Here is a 24,119-nt window from a genome sequence, read left to right on the forward strand (position 1 = left end):
AGGCTGAGCAAGTGCAGAATGGTGGTAGAATGTGCTTTTGGACGTTTAAAAGCTTGCTGGCGCTGTTTGCTGACTAGGTCAGACCTCAGCACAATCAACATTCCCATTGTTATTGCTGCTTGCTGTGTGCTCCATAATATCTGTGACAGTAAGGGGGAGACATTTATGGTGGGGTTGGAGATTGAAGCAAATCGCCTGGCATCTGATTTTGAGCAGCCAGACACCAGAGCAATTGGAAGAGCACAGCAAGGCGCACGCACATCAGAGAGGCTTTAAAAACCAGATTCCTGACTGGCCAGTCTTCGGTGTTACAGTTGTGTGTGTTTCTCCTTGATGCAAACCTGCCCCCTTCGTTGATTTTAATTCTCTGTAAGCCAACCACTCTCACCCTTCGAAATAAAGTAACTATTGTTTTGAAACCATGCATTCTTTCCTTATTAATTTTTAAAAAATGAGATAATGGACAAGGTAGCCCGGGTGGGGTGGGGGAGGAGGGAAGGACAAGGCCACATTGCTTATTGTAGCCACACTACAAATCAAAGCTGTTTGAATGACAGACTTCTGTTGCTTGGGCCATTCTCTGGAGTGGAGTGGCTGGGTGCCTGGAGCCTCCCCCTCTGCGTTCTTGGGCATCTGGGTGAGGAGGCTACCATGGAGAGGAGGGTAGGCGGTTATACAGTGGATGCAGCACAGGTCTGTGCTCTTGTTGGCTTTCCTGCAGCTCCAACAGATGCTTCATCATGTCGGTTTGCTCCCCCAACAGACGCTTCATCATGTCCATTTGCTGCCCCATTAGCCTCAGCATTGCGTCCTGCTTCCGCTCTTCACGCTCACTTAATTCTTTCCTGGCCTCTGCCACTGAATGCCTCCATGCATTAAGCTGTGCCCTATCAGTGCAGGAGGACTACATGAGCTCGGAAAACATGTCATCGTGAGTGCGTTTTTTTTCGCCTTCTAATCTGCGATAACCTCAGGGACGGAGATGATAGGGGATTCTAGGCTCTACGATTCTGGGGGGACTACATGGTCACCTGTGCTGCTGAGTTTGCCACGCTGACCAAACAGGAAATGAAATTCAAAAGTTCCCGGGGCTTTTCCCGTGTACCTGGCTAGTGCATCAGAGTTCAAAGTGCTGTCCAGAGCGGTCACAATGGAGCACTTCGGGATAGCTCCTGGAGGCCAATCTCGTCGATTTGCATCCGCACTACCCCAAACTCAACCAAGCAAGGTCAATTTTAGTGCTGCTCCCCCCTTGTTGGGGAGAAGTACAGAAGTCTATTTTAAGAGCCCTTTCGGTCGACGGAACAGGATTGGTTGTGTGGATGCAGTTTTTTTCTTAAATTGACCTAACACAGCTAAATTCGACCTAACCCCGTAGTGTAGACCAGGCCTTAACTATAGCAAAGTTGGTGCAGGGCTCCTTACTGCTGTGGTACTGCATCACAATCCAACCCCAATCACTGAATGAAAGTTCTTCCTATTTGTTGGTTATTCATTGCCTCTTGTGACATGAGTGAGTGGTCTCAGTCGAGTTTCTTGAGGACATCCCTCAAAAGAACTGGTTGTTACACAAAATTATCTTTTCCCACACCTCTCAAGTTGGTATCTCCTGGTAAGGGATGAAACAGTTTGGTGGACCAGTTTGGGGAAGCTTGCACTGCTAGTTACCTGTTTATTTTTAATAATCTCTGTTAGACTCCAGTGTTGTCATTGGTACTTCAGTGAACACGAAATTCATATTTATCTCTTTATATACTCTGGGGTTTTTAACACAAGCAGATGGTATTTATCTGGGATTCGGGATTAAATAAAGTGTGAAGTAGTAGCATCTGACAATGATAAACACTGAATAAAGATAGCAAGTGACATAAAGATAGACTCTGTGTTACAGGAGCCAAAGGAAATCCTGAGAAGTACTGACTGAGCCCTATCGCCGTTCCAGACAACATGATCTGAAAAGTTTGGTTTGTTTTGTTTTATAGTTACTACAGCATTTTGGTCAATATAACCTGAGAGGATTAAACCAGTTTGACTTTCTTGAGGGAAAATGATGCCTTTCTTATTCCTTAAATTTTTGGTACAATCTAATAAAATGGTAGATAAGTAACCCAGTGAGAATAATTTCCTGGATTTTTCAAAAGCATTTAGATTAAATCCCTCAAAAGATGATTAATGAAGATTGATTTGCTATGGATTAATGGTCAATATCTTGTGAATTAAAAGATGGCTAACAGATAGGAAATAGTCATAGTGAGTGATTACCACCTGATGTAGTGAGGAGGTAATAGTGGGTTAGCCAGAGTGCAGCGTCAATAAAAAGAAATCCGAGATATAGAAAATAATCCTCATCAGGAGCACTGGCCAAATTTTATTTAACCTTTTCTGTCTTAAGCGCCAAAGAAAGGTAATAGAGATAGCTAGAGATATGATGTAAGAATCTGAAACTAGATGTACTAAGTTTCAGAGTAACAGCCATGTTAGTCTGTATTCGCAAAAAGAAAAGGAGTACTTGTGGCACCTTAGAGACTAACCAATTTATTTGAGCATGAGCTTTCGTGAGCTACAGCTCACTTCATCGGATGTACTAACCTGTTAAAGAAAAGAGTGAGGGGGACTTGAATAGCTAATTGGAATGATGATGGTCATAGTGAGAAATGATCGAGTCACATCACTTCAACCTGTCCCTTAATATAAGAGCAAAGGGACACATAGCGAAAATTAAAGAACAGTGAATTTAGAGCAGGTGAAGTAAAGAAAACACTACCATTCTTGATGCTGCGTATTGTTGGCATGTGGAATTCAGTACTGCAGAAAGTAATTGACCTGAGTGTGTGGCTGGCTTTTGAATATGACTAAATAACGAGATGCCTTGAACAACCTCTGAATAGGTAAAAGCTAAAATAAAAATACTTCTATTTCCTGGTGTAAACTTTCCATTTGAAAGATGCAGGAGGAATTTTCATTTAAGAAACTTTTAGCTTGAATGACAGGTTTCAGAGTAGCAGCCATGTTAGTCTGTATCCGCAAAAAGAACAGTACTTGTGGCACCTTAGAGACTACCAAATTTATTAGAGCATAAGCTTTCGTGAGCTACAGCTCACTTCATCGGATGCATAGAATGGAACATATAAGATATATACACACACATACATACATACAAGTAAGAAGTTACCATACAAACTGTGAAAGGCTAATTAGTTAAGATGAGCTATGATCAGCAGGAGGAAAAAAAAACTTTTGTAGTGATAATCAAGATGGCCCATTTAGACAGTTGACAAGAAGGTGTGAGGATACTTAACTTAAGGAAATAGATTCAATATGTGTAATGACCCAGCTACTCCCAGTCTCTAGTCAAACCCAAGTTAATGCTATCTAGTTTGCATATTAATTCAAGCTCAGCAGTTTCTCCTTGGAGTCTGTTTTTGAAGCTTTTCTGTTGCAAAATTGCCACCCTTAGATCTTTTACTGAGTGGCCACAGAGGTTGAAGTTTCAGAGTAGCAGCCGTGTTAGTCTGTATCCGCAAAAAGAAAAGGAGGACTTGTGGCACCTTAGAGACTAACAAATTTATTTGAGCATAAGCTTTCGTGAGCTACAGCTCACTTCATCGGATGCATTCAGTGGAAAATACAGTGGGGAGATTTATATACACAGAGAACATGAAACAATGGGTGTTACCATACACACTGTAAGGAGAGTGATCAGATAAGGTGAGCTATGACCAGCAGGGGGTCGGGGGGGGAAACCTTTTGTAGTGATAATCAAGGTGGGCCATTTCCAGCAGTTGACAAGAACGTCTGAGGAACAGTGGGGGTGGGGAGGGATTATAAACATGGGAAAATAGTTTTACTTTGTGTAATGACCCATCCGCTCCCAGTTTTTATTCAAGCATAAGTTAATTGTATCCAGTTTGCAAATTAATTCCAATTCAGCAGTCTCTCGATGGAGTCTATTTTTGAAGTTTTTTTGTTGAAGTATTACCACTTTTAGGTCTGTAATCGAGTGACCAAAGAGATTGAAGTGTTCTCCTACTGGTTTTTGAATGTTATGATTCCTGATGTCAGATTTATGTCCATTTATTCTTTTGTGTAGAAACTGTCCAGTTTGGCCAATGTACATGGCAGAGGGGCATTGCTGGCACATGATGGCATATATCAAATTGGTAGATGTGCAGGTGAACGAGTCCCTGATGGCGTGGCTAATGTGATTAGGTCCTATCATGGTGTCACTTGAATAAATATTTGTGGCCACTCAGTAAAAGATCTAAGCGTGGCAATTTTGCAACAGAAAAGCTTCAAAAACAGACTCCAAGGAGAAACTGCTGAGCTTGAATTAATATGCAAACTAGATAGCATTAACTTGGGTTTGACTAGAGACTGGGAGTAGCTGGGTCATTACACATATTGAATCTATTTCCTTAAGTTAAGTATCCTCACACCTTCTTGTCAACTGTCTAAATGGGCCATCTTGATTATCACTACAAAAGTTTTTTTTTTCTCCTGCTGATAATAGCTCATCTTAACAAATTAGCCTCTCACAGTTTGTATGGTAACTTCTAACTTCTCTGTGTGTGTGTATGTGTATATATATATATATATCTCACTATGTGTTCCATTCTATGCATCCGGTGAAGTGAACTGTAGCCCATGAAAGCTTATGCTCTAATAAATTTGTTAGTCTCTAAAGTGCCACAAGTACTCCTGTTCTTTTAGCTTAAATGTCAGTTTTGCTATATTTTACCATATCATATGACTTTTTGAAAAACAAAAACCATGGTTTTACCCTGAGAAAGGTATTAGAGATATTTTTTTTTTTAAATTAACAGAGCTTTAACCTGGGGTAGGTAAAAAGATAATATTAAAGCTTAAGTGAAAATATGCTGTGTTTATTCTATATAGGAATAGATACATAATGGTAGAACCACATGTTAAAGATTAATTCTGGCAACCTGGGAGCCCCTCTAGGAATTGGTGGTTAATGAAAATGCTGGTATCCTTGTATGTATGTCATTGATGTAAATGGAACTATTAACATACATACATTTAAGTACATGCATTAAGTTTTTGCCAGTCAGGCTCGTAACAACAGTAATGTGGTAATGTTCATATGCTTAAGTCTTTCAGCAGTGTAACAATGAATAATGTGCTTCTATTTGGTCATATGAAAATAATCTAATAAAATATGCAATAATATCAATTTCTGGAGTGTGCATATAGCCTGTAGTAGTCTTTTCTGTAGAAAATCCATTCCAATTAATGGAAGAAATCAGGATGTTCTGGGCATGTCTGATGTCTGTCACAGTTTATGGAGCTAACTGCACCTTTGACTCCTTACTGATCTCTGAGTGCACATACTTCACCTCCCCCTTTTCCCCCCAGGTGTGAAGCCTCATGCCTTTACCTGTCTTGGGTGGAATTTAGCAGTTTTCACACTCTTAGATTAGGACCTGGGCTGAGGTACCCTGTGCGTCTGCCATTATTATGCTGCAGGTCTGACCGAGTTTGGGCACCCGCAGTTCTTCCCTTTGGTAGTCTGTGGTCAGTAGTATACAAAACAGCCTTCTCAAATGTGTTTTGTTTTGCAGTAGGAGCCACACATTTGGGAAAAAAGGATTTTAAAGCAATAGTCTACACACATCTATTTTACCTAAAGGCTCATAATCCTCTGATGGTAATCTAGGCAGGCCTGTCTTCTTTAGGCACCCCAACAGGGTCCTGTGTGTGAGTGGTTCCCCTGAATAACAACTACCCCATCTTCAGGGAGTGTGTCTTTTCAATCTTGCCAGAGTTCTTCTGTGTTCGTGGGCCCTTTCGCTGCTGGTCAAAATCAGTTTTGTAGGTTTGCTGGAGGAGAGGTAGAAACATCAAGCAAACGGTTCTGGCATTGTTCCTGAATGATGTTTGCTAAGAGGTGGCAATCTTGAGCTATTCTTTTCCTTCCTGCTTGTTTTTTCCAAACAGCCTCCTATTGAGCTAAACCAGCATATTCATACCAAAAAAAAAAAAAAAAAAAAGTACTTGTGGCACCTTAGAGACTAACAAATTTATTTGAGCATAAGCTTTCGTGAGCTACAGCCCACTTCATCGGATGCATTCAGCTGTAGCTCACGAAAGCTTATGCTCAAATAAATTTGTTAGTCTCTAAGGTGCCACAAGTCCTCCTTTTTTTTTTGAGAATACAGACTAACACGGCTGCTACTCTGAAACCTATATTCATACAGTAAGTATCCCAGTAATCTGCCCAACATACAGTATTCATATATTACAGATCAGCTTCAAATCTCTCACAATGTGTGTCTACACTAGAGGAGAGTATTTACTTTATATTTTCAGTCTGACAGAATGGAAGGGGTTTACTCAGTGAACAAAGCCCTATAAATACTACTGTTCTCTGTCAAATATTGTCTTGTTTCAGCTAAACAGTGTGCATTAGCCCTTTCAAATGTCTGATCTCCTGTGCTAATAGCACTATAGAAAAATACAGTATACCACTTACCTTTTTAGAATAGCAAAAGCTAATTATTTGACAGCCTCCATGTCTAGATCTACATATCTTGGGAACCTCAATCTACATATAATTTCCTGAAGAGACCCTGTAATTCAGAAGTTTCTAATTACCTGTTTTCTTTGGCCTTAAGAGATTAACAATTTCATGATAGATTTATCTTTAATCAAGTAATTGTTCCCTGCATTGTCAGACAGAATGTCCCCTTCCCCACAATGCTACTTCCCTGTACAAGGTTGCTGCCTTTCAACAGTCAACATTGCCATGGAAAGTCACCATTTTTCACTGGAACCAGCAGTGAAAGGGTTTTCTGTCAACTGGATTCAAGATGGTTACAGATGTGAATTTGAGAGATACTCTGGCACTCAGAATTAATGTTTGATTTACTTATTGGTTGCTAATTTTGGCTATAAAACAGTAAAAAGCAGTGAGGTAGTGTGTCTTACTCTATAGATCAAATCCATTAATAATGGCTTGAGTCTAAAGGTTCAGTCTAGACTAATGATTGTATGAACTGCAAAGTGAAAAACATTATAAAATAACTAAAGGAGGACACTTGCACTTTGGACAAGAGCTTTATTTACATGAATTGTAGCCATAACAGGCAGGGCTTATATACCACAACTTTCAATATTCTCTTGCTAAAAGGATACATTTTCTGATACATTTTCAATTTTATTTCTATTAATAAGCTCTCCTTCAGGTCAGATTTCAACCTCCTGTGATGTCATGTTCAGTGTGTTCCAAACATTGCCAAAGTCCTTCAAGGTTAAAGGGGAAATCTGGATCTGATATTGATATATATTGTAGGGTATAGGTAGGAACTGGTTATTATGCTTTAAATAGTTTGGGAACCCTCTAGTAGCCCTCCGTCTTCAACTGCAGAAGCCATTAGAACCCTCAGACCAGCAGTGAACATAGGTACCTAGGTCTTTTTTGTTTTTACGTAGTTAATAAACATGGTTATGTGGAATGCCAACTTTGCCAGCGTGGTTTCCCATATTCTTAATGTTGTATGGAAAGCAAGGATGCAACAATTGGCATTGAGGATGTGATCATCCTCATCCAGGTATAAAGGTTAACTGGAGCAAATGAAACACCTTTGTTGTGCCAATGCTGAAAAAGAATGGGCTGTCCTGATCTGTGAGGACAAGGTTACCATTAATTCAGTATTGCATTCAAACCAGTTTCCTTTACCTAGAATAGGGAATATGTTTGCCTCAATAACTGGTGGTATGCTGTTCTCCAAGATCAACCTAGCCCGAGCCTGTCTAAAAATGGGGATTGAAGACAATGTACCTCACAATTAACACACAGAAGGTCTTATTTCAATATAACAGGGTAGTGTTTGGAATAGTCAGCACCCACTTTTTAGTAGCAAGACCTGTATCAGGTATTAAGGGTGTTCCGAGTATTCAGTGTTATTTGGATGATTAACAGGTCACAGGCTGTAGTGCTGTCCACCACTTTGAGAACCTCACAAAGGTACTTGCAAGTTTGGCTGAATATGGTCTGTGACAAAGTTCCTCCTCTGCCTTGGTGGGTCCTGCGCTTTTTGGCGGATTGCTCACCTCAGAGGTTCATGGCAGCCCTCAGTTTGACCATTCTGCTAGAGGCTCAAACCAGCTGTTCACTCAGCTAACCTCATCACTGGCCAGCATGGGGGAAACAGAGAACAGTCTCCGCAGTCTCTGTTGTCCCACCTAGTGAGTCGGGGACAGGCCAGATCCCTTTCCAAATTAGACCTTCCCTTCTGGTGTTGCTCACAGACCAGGTCAACTCCTCCTTTGTCCGATCAGGAGTTGGGGGAATGGGGGGAACCTGGGCCCACCCTCTACACCAGGTTCCAACCCAGGGCCCTGTGGATAGCAGCTGTCTACAATGTCTCCTGTATCAGCTGCATGACAGCTACAACTCCCTGAGCTACTTCCCCATGACCTCCCCACAGCACCTTCTTTATCCTCACCGCAGGATCTTCCTCCTGAAGCCTGATCATGTTTGTACTCCTCAGTCCTCCAGCAGCACGCCTTCTCACTCCTTGCACACCCTCCACTAACTGATGAGAGGTCCTTTTTAAATCAGATGTCCTGATTAGTCTGCCTGCCATAATTGATTCTATTATGTTCTTAATTGGCTCCAGGTGTCTTAATTAGCTTGCCTGTCTTAACTGGTTCTAGCAGGTTCCTGATTGCTCTAGCGCAGCCCCTGCTCTGGTCACTCAGGGAACAGAAAATTATTCATCCAGTGGCCAGTATATTTACCTTCTACCAGACTCCTACACCCCACTGGTCTGGGTCTGTCACAAGTCTTAAAGCAACTAAGAGAAAATGTGAATTTTTCAAAGATTCAGTAGCATATAGTGGCCACATCATTGACAAAGATGGTTTCTGTAAATTCCAAGAAAAAGTTGAAACTATCCTTAAGGTACCTGTAATGCAAAATTTGTCAGTCACACTCCTTTCTGAGGATGGTCAATTATTAGCATAGGTTCCTACCTCATGCAGCAACACTGTTACACCCCCTGAATGAATTGTGACCCAAAGGACAGAAATGGCATTGATCCCTACAGTGTAACGAGGCTTTTGATGAAGACAAGAGGCTCATATAATTTGAAATGGTTCCTACACACTTAAAGGCATCTTTTTCTATAAAGTTAGCTTGTGACACTTCCTTGTATGGAATAGGAACAGTAAATTCATATGTAATGGAGGATCATACTGAAAAAGCCTATTGTCTTTGCTTCTAGATCTCTAGCCTCAGCAGAATGTAACAATGCTCAAATTGATAGAGAAGGGCTGAGTTTAGTCTGGGGAGTTTGAAAGTTTCACCAGCATCTCTATAGGAAACAATGTACTTTTGTTACAGATCATCAACAGCTAGTTTCAGTTTTTAGAAAAGGAATACTGGCAATGACTGCAGCACAGTGACAGAAATGGACATTCTTGAGTGCTCACTGTTCCAATATTACGTTCAATGGTACCAGCCAACCTGGTAATGAAGATTGCTTATCACATCCACCATTAGAAGTGGTAGGAAAGGATAATGAAGTGGAGACACAGAGAGTAAATATGTTCTATATGGCACAAATTGAACCCTTGCCAGTAACAAATGCAATGTGAAATTTAAAATGATCCAGTGCTGGCTAAAGTTCATGACATTGTAATGAGTGGATCGACTCAGGCACACAAATAACTGTGTCCAGTTTTCTTAGCTTGAAAAGAATAGTTAAGTGTATGTCAAGATTGCATAATATGTGACACTAGAGTGGTTATTCCTATTTAGTCAAGATCTCACAAACTCCAAGAGTTACCCAAAAGACATGTGGGAATTGCAAAAGTGAAAGTCCTAGCCAGGAGTTTTGTGTGCTAGCCTGGGATTGATAGACAAATAGTGAAAATGGCCAAACGGTGTCAGGGTTGTGAGCAAACTCCATACATGCTCCATTGCATCCTTTGGAGCATTCAGCTACCTTGTGGCAACAAGTCCTTACAGACTGTTTGAACCATTTATGGGACATATGTGTTTGGTTGCAATAGATGCTCATTTTAAATGGCATCTGTATGAATTGAGCTAGTTCAGTGGAAGTGTTAAAATTTTTGTTTTCAAGGACAGGAATTCCTGAACAGACTGTAAGTGACAATGGAACTCAGTTCACATACGAAGAGTTCCAGTTGTTTGTCAGAAGAAATGGTATCAAACGTTGTGATGTTGCACTCCATATGTTTTATGGAAATATGCTTATGAGTGTGAATATGGTGTAACTGGAATATGCTTTATGTCAAAGGTCTCTTGTAAGGTATCATAACAAAGGTTATAACCTACTGAATATATTCCTCCTATTTGTATTTACGTATCATTCTTGTATCTGAAGCTAGAAATATGAAGTATAACTCTTAGGTCCTTTTGTAATTATGTAAAGTGTGAACCATTGATGGTGGTTTAGAATCTTGATGACTCGCATTGACTAGGACAATTGGTTGTAAATGGTTTATTTACTTGGAAGCCTCCCTGGGTACGTGTGGGCCAGCCCATGGGTAATGATGAATGAGGTCTCACAGGACATGTGGCCATGTCACATGATACTGGAATCCATCTTAAATCTGGTACTTTTCCATTTAGAAGGAGGGATGGGGACCCAGAGATACAAAAGATTCCCACCTTGTGCCAAAGCTATAAAAGGGGGTGGAACAGAAGAAAGGGGGCTGCAGTCATGAGAAAGTCCCTGTTTTCCACCTAAGATGCTTGTTGGAACTAACAAGGACTGTACCGGGGAAAGGATTGGGCCCAGACTAGGAAGGAGACTAGTCTGTGAAAGAAGCTTATTGGAACATCCTGAGGGTGAGATATTATCTGTAATCAGTTTCTTAATGTATTAGACTTAGACTTGTATGTTTTTGCTTTATTTTGCTTGGTGACTTACTCTGTTCTGTCTGTTATTACTTGAAACCACTTAAATCCTACTTTATAAAATCACTTTTGTTTATTAATGAACCCAGAGTAAGTGATTAGTACCTGGGGGAGCAAACAACTGTGCATATCTCTCTATCAGTGTTATTGAGCGTGGACAATTTATGAGTTTACCCTGTATAAGCTTTATACAGAGTAAAACAGATTTATTTGGGGTTTGGATCCCATTGGGAATTGGGTGTCTGGGCGTTGGAGATAGGTGACCTGCTGAGCAGTTTTTGGTTAAAGTCTGCAGTTTGGGGGCATGGACCAGACCTGTCTGTGTTGAAGCAGGCTATCATGTCTGGCTCCACAGGGCAGGGTTCTGGAGTCCCAAGCTGGCAGGGGAAACGGGCTCAGAGGTAATTCCAAAATGTCAGGTGACAGTCCCAAGGGCGTCTCTGTGACCGAACCCGTCACACATGTCACATTGTATTTTTACCATCCTGCTGCAAAGGAATTAGTGGAAAGATTTATTCAGATGTTCAAGCACGTGATTCATGCTACAACCCTGGATAAAGGTAGCTTTGCAGACAGGTTTGTAGATTTTCCATTGGCCTATAGGAATTCAGTACATGCTACTACTAATCAGGGACCAATCATGTTTATGGGTCATAATTTAAAATCTCACCTACACTTGTTAAAACCTGACCTACAGAAAGACATTTGAAAGAAACTGTGATCCAATGGCCCCAAATAGTCCCACTTGCACACCTTCATGCAGAAGGAAAAAATCTTAGCAATTTCCAAGGATTCATGGAAGCCTAGCGTGATTACATCACATTCCAGTACCCTGTCTTACTGGGTAGAAGTAGCACCAAATATGTAATGGAAAAGACACAAACCAGTTTTTGAGCACAAGTTCAACAGGATATTCTGCACCTGTGATGCCTGTTGAAAATCCTGAGCCTTCAGTACAGCTACAGACAGTGACTTGTGATAGTGCCTGTGAGCCTCATGTCCCTGTTTCTTCTACGAAAAGACCCTAACACTTCAGAGCAGGCAGATGTTGTTGATGCAGCTATACCAGAAAGTGCAGTTACTTTCAGAAACTGTTGCTATGCCTATGAGACTTTATTTAGAAAGAAGCCTTTAATCGATTACCTCTCAAACTTAATTTGTAGCATGTGTATTAGTAGTTTATATAGTAATACATTTATAATTATTTGTATGTCTTTTCATGCAAAGGGGGGAAGACTATAGAAATTGGGTAGTATTTCTTTAAATAGTTTGGGAAACCTGTAGTGGGTCACCCCTTCTATTGCAGAAGCCACCAGAACCCAGTCACAGCAGCAGTGTACATAGGTAGCTCGGTTGTGTATATTTGTACATAGTCAGTAAACACAGTTATTTGGAATCCATCTGTGACCGTACGATTCCACAAAAAAACTTATTTCTGGGGAGTGAAGAGGTTGAGGCTTTTCATATCCATCATTCAGTGGAAGTTTTATATTTATATAAGTAGTGTTTTTGTGTTTGAGGGCGTTTGGTTTTTGCTTTGCAGTTCATCTTTTATGGACTCGTCTGTGCCTTCCTCGATACAGAAGAATGAAAATGTTAATCTGTTTTGAAAGTACAGCATTAATATATAAAAAGTGGTGGAATTTTACTGGAGGCTTAGCTTGTGAAATACCATTGACTAAGATATTTGTTTGAGACTGAAATACATTTGAGATTTGATTGTCCCTTGGAGACTATCAGTGACATTTTTAAGAATCCAAATAATACATTATAACTCTCTATGCTACATTACCATGAATTCTTTCTTGTATATGGGGCTTGGAATTTCACTAATGGATTTAACATTCTTGCCTTAAAACATTGTAAATTGCCATATTTTCCTCCTCTTGCTTTGATTGGTCATTAGTATCATTATAAGAGTTTTATGCTCTTAGATCTTAACTTGCTGCTAAGTCATTTTGTGAGACTGAAAACTTTTATTAGCAAGTTATCTCCCATACGAGAGTCAGTCCACTTTGGTCCCATGTGAATTATTAATGTTCATTTAACACGTATTATACTTGGTTCTTGATTTATAATCATAACTAAAGTTGTCCCTAATCAAAAGTTTGATACAGTGCATGATTCTCAATTATATTATATCTTTTGCAGGAAAGTTCAGACTTTTTTGTTCCTCCTGTTTATTGTAACAGATTCCGGCGAGAGCCGGGATTTGCAAAGCCTGTCAAATGTTGGCTTTTAGGGCCAACAACCCTAAAGTTGAATTTAATTTGTGCATAATAAATTGCTACAATAAGCTTTCTTAGCTTAATTACAAAAGCCTTTTGGGAGTTAAACTGATGTGAAATTAAGGGTCATGGGACTACCACAAACTTCTGGAGGTTATAGTGATAAAATCCATCTGTTTCTTCTCAAAAGCGGCAGCTCAATAAATTGTTCTTATCCACTGGTGTACGTAAGTGGTTGCAGTTGCACTGTGTGTCTAAAAAAATAAAAAAATGGATTAGTCACATTAAACCCTAATATGAATTGCATAATAAAAATAGCTCAAGTAGCTGGCATGATTGCTTGCATTTGAGCATTTTGTATAGATGTACTGGAGAGCACAGTTTAAAAATGATCCTGCGGCTAAGAGCAAGGGGATTGGGGTGGGGAGGGAAAAGGATCTTTTAACACTTGTAGCTACAGATAAGAAAGTAGCACAGCAGGCTTGGATGCAGGCCAATCTGGCCATCCAGCTGCAAGGGTGAGTTAGATATGAGGAAAGGGATTAGGTTTACGTAGTGAGGAAACCTGGATGGGTAGGAAGGTTTAGGACTTTGATTTAGGTGAGTTAAACTTATGCTGTGCTGAAAAGCTAGAGGAGGAAGTAAGGCTACACATGCATTGGCATTTGCTGGAGAGAGGCAGCATCAGTGCTCAGATACTTCTTTGCCATGAAAGAAGTGTTTCGTTTTAAGTTTGATTAAAATTGTTTTTGAGTAGCAAATCATGAGGAATCAAATCCTCCTTTGTTTAGCTGTATGGATAAAACTGCAGAAACTTTGAAACATTTTTTCAGTTTGCGTCTATTGATCTACATATGTTCTATTCCCTTTTGTTAGCAGTACTGTAATGAGGTAATGTAGTCCTTTGCTATTTTACAATGACATTGGGAGCTAATCAATATTCTTCTACAGAGTTTGATAATAGTTGTAAAAATACCACATGGCTGTTAACAATGGTTTTCAAATGCTATTTTAGACTGGTTGGGGTTTTGTTTGTTTTTACTTAATTGTGTATAAATAAATGTCAGGGAAGAGCTATTTGTTCCTTTATAGAATAAAGTCATAAAATAAAACTTGAAATAAATGTACACCGTAAAAGTTCCACCATACTCCAGAACAATATTTTAAATATCTTTTAAAGGTAAATGGATACATTTGTATTTAGCAGCAGTTCTCAAACTTTAGGAACCCAAAGACCCCCATTTTGATTTAAAATTTTTCGGGGACCCACCAGCCCCCCTGTTCAGGCCCCGCCCCCACTCCACCTCTTCCCCCAAGGCCCCACCCTCGTCCCACCTCTTCCCACCCCCTCTCACTCTATCCCCCCTCCCTCCATCACTAGCTCTCCCCCACCTCACTCACTTTCACTAGGATGGGATAAGGGGTTGAGGTGCAGGAGGGGGTGCAGGGTGCAGGCTCTGGAAGGGAGTTTGGGTGTGGGAGGAGGTGCGGGGTGTGAGCTCTGGGAGAGAGTTTGGGTGCGGGCTCTGGGAGGAGTTTGGGTGCATGATGGGGTGCGGGCAGAGGGTTGGGGTACAGCAGGGGGTTCGGGGTGCGGGCTCTGACTGGGCAGCACTTACCTCAGGCATCCCCAGAGGCCACAGGGACGTGCCGGCCGCTTCCGGGAGTAGCGCGGTGCCAGGGCAGGTAGGAAGCCTGCCTTAGCCCTGCTGTGCCGCCAGACTTTTAGTGCCTAAAATCTCCCTGTTTGGCTTCAGTAGATAGAAGGAGGTGGAGGAGTTGATCAGCAGGGACCACAGACCCCCTGGAATACCCTCAGGGGCCTGTGGACCCCAATTTGAAAAATTCTGGTGTATATGGTAAAATGCTGCCTAAAATCAAGTAGAAAAAAGACTCGATAAGACATCTTCCAACCATTTGTTTCCTATTTTTGCATATTTTAGAAAGTTCCATGTTAAGGCTTCTCTCCCTTGCCCAAAGGATGAGTTGTGCCCTAATGAAAGTTAGTAATTAGTATTTATTAAGACACAGATAATGCCCCTTTGGTTTTAAAATATGAATTGTGCACTCTTAGGTATCCCCACTCCATTAGTTTCAGGATTAGAATCTATGGTATGGATCTCTCATTTGTTTTGTTAAAGTATTTCAGAATCTTAAATGTGTGAAAATTGAAATACTTGGAAACTGTTTTCCTTTAAAGAGACAGTCTGTGCCACCTTCTAAAGATTTTGTCCTGTATCACATCTTCCCGCGTATTACCACATAATAGATACTGGTGTGGTCGTGCAAGAATCAGGATGGGTTTCAGCTTTGACAAGCTATGATGTGGTGCATATGTCTCTGACTCTTTGGTCAAGTTTTAATTATTCCTCAACATAGCCCATATCTTGCATGACTGCACTGTTCACTAAGTAAAATTACAGCCACTTATTATATGCACCGTGGCCATCTGTTTTCCATCTGTTGTCTGTCTATAATATATAAAGGCATTTTTGGACCCTTTTCAAGGTTTAACATTGTCCAAATGTGGAGGTACTGCCACCTTCCCCAAAAATGCAGCATCAAGACGAGAAAGTGTGTTAAGGGTTTCTGTTGGTGGGACACCGTGGTCACTACCTTTTAAACTTACATTTTCATCATTATTCATAAACACAAAGTGATATTATCAACAAAAAATCCAATACAGGATGTAAGATCCATTAGTATGTAACCGTTTAAACAGTTTAGCTGAGGTAACAGCTTCCAATAGGCTGTTCAGATAATAAAGAGTTCTATTCATAATTGGCTCAGTATTTGCATAGTGAACTGCTCTAAGCATAAATATGAGGTGAAAAAAAAGAAGCAACAATCAAGCAATATAATGCTCTCTATAAAAACAGAAAAATGAAGAGGTATCAGAGGATCTGCCTTCTAACCAGGGGGGTGAAATAACTCCAGGTGACTATATTTTAAAACAAGTTTACCATCACTGAGATTATATTGATTATCAGACAGTGTAAAACATAAGTATACCTTGTGCTCTATCAAGAACACAGAGAAGCCAAGATTCACTGCTTACAACTAGCATCACCTACAACTTGTCTCTGGTAATGCCAGTATAAAAGAGTCATAGAATCATCATAGAATCATCATAGAATCATAGAATATCAAGCTTGGAAGGGACCTCAGGAGGTCATCTGGTCCAACCCCCTGCTCAAAGCAGGACCAATCCCCAACTAAATCATCCCCACCAGGGCTTTGTCAAGCCTGACCTTAAAAACTTCTAAGGAAGGAGATTCCACCACCTCCCTAGGTAACGCATTCCAGTGTTTCACCACCCTCCTAGTGAAAAAGTTTTTCCTAATATCCAACCTAAACCTCCCCCACTGCAACTTGAGACTATTACTCCTCGTTCTGTCATCTGCTACCACTGAGAACAGTCTAGATCCATCCTCTTTGGAACCCGCTTTCAGGTAGTTGAAAGCAGCTATCAAATCCCCCCTCATTCTTCTCTTCCGCAGACCAAACAATCCCAGTTCCCTCAGCCTCTCCTCGTAAATCATGTGTTCCAGTCCCCTAATCATTTTTATTGCCCTCCGCTGGACACTTTCCAGTTTTTCCACATCCCTCTTGTAGTGTGGGGCCCAAAACTGGACGCAGTACTCCAGATGAGGCCTCACCAATGTCGAATAGAGGGGAACGATCACGTCCCTCGATCTGCTGGCAGTGCCCCTACTTATACACCCCAAAATGCCATTGGCCTTCTTGGCAACAAGGGCACACTGTTGACTCATATCCAGCTTCTCGTCCACTGTAACCCCTAGGTCCTTTTCTGCAGAACTGCTGCCTAGCCATTCGGTCCCGAGTCTGTAGCAGTGCATGGGATTCTTCCGTCCTAAGTGCAGGACTCTGCACTTGTCCTTGTTGAACCTCATCAGATTTCTTTTGGCCCAATCTTCTAATTTGTCTAGGGCTCTCTGTATCCTATCCTTTCCCTCCAGCATATCTACCACTCCTCCCAGTTTAGTGTCATCTGCAAACTTGCTGAGGGTGCAATCCACACCATTCTCCAGATCATTAATGAAGATATTGAACAAAACCAGCCCGAGGACCGACCCTTGGGGCACTCCACTTGATACCAGCTGCCAACTAGACATGGAGCCATTGATCACTACCTGCTGAGCCCGACAGTCTAGCCAGCTTTCTATCCACCTTATCGTCCGTCCATCCAGCCCATACTTCAATAACTTGCTGGCAAGAATACTGTGGGAGACCGTGTCAAAAGCTTTGCTAAAGTCAAGGAACAACACGTCCACTGCTTTCCCCTCGTCCACAAAGCCAGTTATCTCATCATAGAAGGCAATTAGATTAGTCAGGCATGACTTGCCCTTGGTGAATCCATGCTGACTGTTCCTGATCACTTTCCTCTCCTCTAAGTGCTTCAGAATTGATTCCTTGAGGACCTGCTCCATGATTTTTCCAGGGACTGAGGTGAGGCTGACTGGCCTGTAGTTCTCCAGATCCTCCTCCTTCCCTTTTTTAAAGATGGGCACTACATTAGCCTTTTTCCAGTCTTCCGGGACCTCCCCCAATCGCTATGAGTTTTCAAAGATAATGGCCAATGGCTCTGCAATCACATCCGCCAACTCCTTTAGCACTCTCGGATGCAGCGCATCCGGCCCCATGGACTTGTGCTCGTCCAGCTTTTCTAAATAGTCCCGAACCACTTCTTTCTTCAGAGAGGGCTGGTCATCTCCTCCCCATGCTGTGCTGCCCAGTGCAGTAGTCTGGGAGCTGACCTTGTTCGTGAAGACAGAGGCAAAAAAAGCATTGAGTACATTAGCTTTTTCCACATCCTCTGTCACTAGGTTGCCTCCCTCATTCAGTAAGAGGCCCACACTTCCCTTGACTTTCTTCTTGTTGCTAACATACCTGAAGAAACCCTTCTTGTTACTCTTAACATCTCTTGCGAGCTGCATCTCCAGATGTGATTTGGCCTTCCTGATTTCACTCCTGCATGCCCGAGCAATATTTTTATACTCTTCCCTGGTCATTTGTCCAGTCTTCCACTACTTGTAAGCTTCTTTTTTGTGTTTAAGATCAGCAAGGATTTCACTGTTAAGCCAAGCTTGTCGCCTGCCATATTTACTATTCTTTCTACACATCGGGATGGTTTGTCCCTGTAACCTCAATAAGGATTCTTTAAAATACAGCCAGCTCTCCTGGACTCCTTTCCCCCTCATGTTATTCTCCCAGGGGATCCTGCCCATCAGATCCCTGAGGTTGTCAAAATCTGCTTTTCTGAAGTCCAGGGTCTGTATTCTACTGCTCTCCTTTCTTCCCTGTGTCAGGATCCTGAACTCGACCATCTCATGGTCACTGCCTCCCAGGTTCCCATCCACTTTTGCTTCCCCTACTAATTCTTCCCGGTTTGTGAGCAGCAGGTCAAGAAAAGCTCTGCCCCAGTTGGTTCCTCCACCACTTGCACCAGGAAATTGTCCCTTACACAGTGCTTTGTGTATCTCAGACAGCCAAGTTAACTAAAGGAAAAAAATACCCAAGTCCTGTGTAGTTCACTTTCCTTTAACAAACTATGATGACTGTGTTCTGACATTAGGCTGTAACTTATTGATTTAGGATGCATAACAAGCCAGTCAGGCTATTTCCCCACAATCTTTTTGAAGTATTTTCGTTCAATGTATGTTAAGTAAATGAAATACCTGATCTGGGAGTAAAAGATACTATCAATCCTACACAGTCCATTCCAGTTAAGAATAGGTTGGAATTTTCGCTCACTGTACACTGTTCTATCAGGAATGACTTGATATTGAAGTCAGTAGCATCGTACAATGTAAAAGAAGTATGCAATCCCAATCAAACCCCATGACTATTGGCAATTAATGGAAGACAGAAGTGTATGTTTTGAGGACTGCATTTGATTTTTAACTATTACACACTTAAATTATAGGTTATTTCGATTCTAACCCACATCCTCTTAGAGATGGCCAGGGAAGTTACAGTAATTTGAATTTTGTTATACAATATTTCAGGCTAGGAGCTATTTTAAAAAAAACAACTGTAACTTTTGATTTTAAAAGGGACAAGACATGGGTATTAGATTTTAAGCAGTTTAAACCAAAATCTAAAAATCGTAGACTGGATAATTTTATGACCAATAACATGTAATAAAATATGCTGAAACAGAGACACATTACAGAACATCTGCTGATTGCTACTGGGATCTGGAAGGAACTTTCTCCATGTTGTACAATTGGGTTGATGGATTGTTGGAGGGTTTTCCACACTGGATAAGATAATGGATAAAATTTTCAGAAGCACCTGGGTCACTTAGCAGCCTAAATCCCCCCCCAGTGACTTAGGTGCTTTTGAAAATGGTACTTAGGTTCCAAAGTCACTTAGACATTTTGAACATTTTGCTCTATATCTGTCTCTGTTATTTAGTATTTATTTGAGGAACGTTTTTTCTACCATGTAAAAAGTACTTACTAGACTCGATTGTGGTTTTTTTCTTTGTTAGAGTTTCTGTGTAAGGAATGCCCAAAAATTCATATTTACCTTGATCGGATCGAATTGAAAGATATTCCAGAAGAACAGATGTATATGAGAAGATGGCTTCATGAACGCTTTGAAGTAAAGGATAAGTGAGTAGCGATAGTCATGTCACATCTGAGATTTAAGATTTGATATGCTTCAGAGTTACTTATTTTTAGTATTAACACAATGAGCAGTCTTAGACCTTCTAAACATTTCCATGGACCAGATCACCCACTCTGCTAAGAATCCCATGGTAGGGGTCTGCTGGAAGCAAACTCTTAAGTTTGTTTTTCCACAGTTTTCCCCCAAATTGTTCCAACGATAGGGGTAAATGGCGTTTCCCACATTGGAATGTTTTATGGTGGGGGCACACACACAATGGATCCACATGTTGGTCTGGCATACTTGCAGAGGTCTGTGCCTCCACATGAGCTCAGATTCCCTTCCAGTTCTCTCTTGTTCCCATGCAGCATGGTTCAGCAGGAACTGGCCTGCCAGAGTTTCCTCAGTTGGCAGCTGCTCCTAGGTATAAATAGGTGATTACTAATTCCTAACCGTCTATATACCTGCATACATCCTATAAGTGAAAGGCTGCCACTTGTGACTCAACGGGTTCTGTAGGGATATATACCATTTCAAAGTCACAAGGCTATAATTGTCCCTGGTATAACTTCATTGAGGTCAATGAATAGATTAGATTAATTTGATCTTTGAGCCCATGTGAAAGGCAACTATAGATCTAGGCATCTATATATGGCCCTCATCACCACAGTATCTGAGCATCTTACAACCATTAATACACTTTCTCTTCACCGCACTCCTGTGAGATAGGAATGTACTATTATCCCTATTTTGCAGATACAGAACTGAGTCACAGGCAGAGGAAGTGACTTGTGCAGGGTTACACAGGAAGTGAGTGGAGGCAGGAACTGAATGGAGGTCTCTAGTCCCAGTTCGGTGCCCTGTTCACTAGATCATCCTGCCTACCTAGATACATTACTGCTTGGCATGTGGATTTTAGGGATATGAAACATTCAGTATTTTCAGAATTTAGTTACATGCTAAAATATTACTCTCCAAACACAGTAGAAGGAAACTGTTTTTGTTGCTGAGCCAATAAAGCAATATCCACTGTAGACATTTTGACTTCAACATGTAAGAATAAAATGTTGGTGTTTATTTCCAAAACCCTTTGAGTCTCCTGAGACTTCATTATCTTCCTGTTTTGTTACATGCAGACACTTTTCCTTTTGTTCACAGAGTTGCTTTTGTTATTGACAAGAAAATATTATTTTATTTAATATTTATTTTACAGGATTGGGGACTTGTTTTGCTAGGGACTGAGTAAATATAAATGTAGACACAATAATATACATTGAAAAGAATTGTTTTTAGGATTAGCATGGGATGACAGGAAAAATCATTTGTGTTCTTTTAAGGGATTAAGTTTGAGCACGCAGGTACAGAACATAACTTTAATTGATTGACAATATACTTACAGTATGTTGTCTGTTCTTACCATACCATTGCTATATGCACTGCTAAATATTTGACAGGTAATATAGGATAAGATATAAAATTATTAGATGAAAGAAAATTGCTTTAAGCATGAACTAACACATGAATTTGTCTCTCACAGATTACTAATAGAGTTTTATGATGCAAAGGATTCTAAAAGAAGAAACAAGTTCCCAGGGAAATGTATTCATTCCAAACTAAGCCTCAAGAAAACTTTACCATCCTTGCTGTTTCTAGGTGGCCTGACTGCTAGTATGCTTCTGACAGAATCTGGAAGGAAACTTTATGTAAAAACATGGATATATGGGACTTTAATTGGCTACTTATGGGTTAGTGTTAAAGCATAAGTAGATGCTGGTCTCTAATGAGAGAAATGTGCTCTCTTGTCTTGCACATTGCACCAAACTTTTTCCTGAATTTGTAAAGAAATGTAAATAAAGCCTTATTGATTGAACATTGGATAAATTGGAATTTGTGACTTACACCTCTGTGTGGCTGGTCTGGGGAAAATATACTTAGTTTTACAAATTTGCTACTGATTTTGCTGTAAAAATGACAGATAAACTGAGTTTTGTTACACGTTGCTTTCCCCATAAATGAACATCCATCTGTATCTGCTGAAGATTAGTGGAAGTATGTCTTTATAGATACATAACTAAAGTGGACCAGTGAATGTATTTACTAACATTAATTTAGGGGATATATATATTCTTCTACTACTATTATTCATGTTTAGTTTTTGTTACTTTTCAATTCATTGCAGCAACTCAGTTATATCTATTCTAGCTGCATTACAGCTAACAGCAAAGCTAATGTTCTTCAGTATCTTGCTTTTCAGTTTTATCTAAATATGTTCCTCAGAAGCTGATCAAATAAATTCGTAAATCATGACATGTTATGCAAGGTAGGGAAAAAGTTCCTAAGAACCGTTGTTCATCGGGAAGAAGTTTTGTTTATCTAGTGCATGATCTTTTGATTGCATTGCACTATTACCTGATTTAATTATTTTACATATGCAAAACATTTAATTATAATTAATATTATTGAACCAACAGCTTATTTTGTGCACCCTGTGTTTGTGCAGAAGAGAATATGTGCAGTATAATGAAATGTTAAGTTTAATTGTGGCCTAACCAGATTGTAGCCTACCTTATGTCTAAATCGTCAATAGTTTGTTGAAGATTCAGCTCAGCTAATAGAACTGTAGAGTGTATGTGCCATACACGGTATGAACATTCAGAAGTTTCCTGTTACCTCAGCATTATCTCTAAGCAAATTGATGTAATCTGTATAATACATAGTAATACTATTACTTCAGCAGGAGTGTATATTATGGTAACAAGTAACTTTCAGATGTTCCTACTAAACTTAAAGCATGTGCCTTTGTCTGGTAATCTATGATTTAGCCTGATATTCATTGTCAAGAAATCATTTAGTGTTATAATAATACATTAGACTTTCACAGCATCCTAGTTGATGTACACTTCAGATGGATTGAAGATTTTGGTGTGGATACATGTGGTTTGCACGATAGAATAATTGTGAAAGAAATGCATATCTGACCAGTATTTCACCTGCTTGAAAATACACATTTTGAAAACCCCTTGTGGTCAGCAAGCCTATGGTTCCCATGGCTATTGTATCTGTGTGTTACGTGGGGAAATTCCATTTCCTCTTGTCCAGGAAATAGGCTGTCTGCACTAGGGTTCAGATAGAGAAGAGGATCCTGTATTATCTTCTTCTATTGGGAAATCAGACTCCCAGCATCACAAGACCTAGAGTATGCTTTTATCTCACTTCTCCAAGCTTTAAATGTGCATCTCTTATTAGCTTTAATGGCATTTACATTGCATAAGCTCCTTATGCATTAAAATAATAATATACATCTTGAAATTATCATTGTTCTCAAATTCCATCATAGAATAATTGAACAAGTGCTTGCTTTTAATACATATTTTTTTTAAAAATTTATAGAAGAATATTTACAAATCCACCCTAAAAATGATCCAGTACAATTTTCAGTTTGCAATTCTGTATCCAAAATATAATGGATTTTGTCACTAGACATATTTGTATCATTCATTTATGCAGGAGGTGTTGATGAACCATCTTAAAACAATGCCAGGGAACAATGTTTAGAACAGTATTGTTGTGAGGCTCTGAAACCATGGAAAAATAAGCCATTTTATGTAATAGGCAAACGTGCTTCCCATGTGCGTCGTACAGCTTGTGCTGTTCTCAACAGAATGGCCAATGGATACAATCAGAACGCAGTGTTCTCCTGTTAATCTGACTTTGACGTATGAAATGTAAATTTACAATGAATCCTCACTGTGTCATGATTTTATGTAACAGTCCAAAAGTTAAGAATAACACTTAACTGTACAACAAAAATAAATGCAAACTGCTTAACTTACTTGTAGCAGAATTACTGCTGTTTTGGAGGTCCTAATGACTACAATTTTGGCTCTCTCGTGTTAAACTATCTAGAATATAATTGATTCAGTGAAACAAAGCAACTGGCCTGTTTATTTTGAATGTCATTCTCCTGGCTACTCTTACACAATTTTTTTCCTCACAATTAATTTATACTTGTTATGAATTTGCTCATGTATTGGGTGTTCGGAGCATTGTATGCGATTTCTTAATATGCACTGGTGTCAACTTGAAATATTTCTTTATTAAAAAGGAAAGAGCCAGATGCTCATTCAACTTTTTTGCTGTTCCTACTCTTGTTTGGAGTAATTTTTTAAGCTTTTATGTTTGTAACTGTTTACAGCTGAATTATTCTTTACAAGAACAGTCAACATCCATGATTCTAACACTCTTCAGTAAAAAGGTTTGTGTGAACAAAAGTCTAATAAAAATGCACTTGTCTTTCTTTTCTGTGCTGCTAAAAATTTTCAGAAGCTTGGAATGTTTCATAAATG

At 40.0% G+C, this 24,119-nt stretch overlaps 1 protein-coding gene across 1 annotated transcript in view; it reads left to right on the plus strand.

The window, feature by feature from the left end:
- Positions 1-23,901, plus strand: part of AGPAT5 (1-acylglycerol-3-phosphate O-acyltransferase 5) — a 126,424-nt gene extending 102,523 nt beyond the window's left edge. Inside the window, exons 7-8 of the mRNA XM_074946830.1 lie at positions 19,655-19,778; positions 21,311-23,901. Coding sequence (XP_074802931.1) covers positions 19,655-19,778; positions 21,311-21,536 — 350 coding nt within the window. The 3' untranslated portion in view covers positions 21,537-23,901. The remainder of the gene's footprint in view (positions 1-19,654; positions 19,779-21,310) is intronic.
- The last annotated feature ends 218 nt before the right edge of the window (positions 23,902-24,119 follow it).

The sequence above is a fragment of the Natator depressus genome, chromosome 3, assembly GCF_965152275.1.
Source record: "Natator depressus isolate rNatDep1 chromosome 3, rNatDep2.hap1, whole genome shotgun sequence".
NCBI classification, from domain to species: Eukaryota; Metazoa; Chordata; order Testudines; family Cheloniidae; genus Natator; species Natator depressus.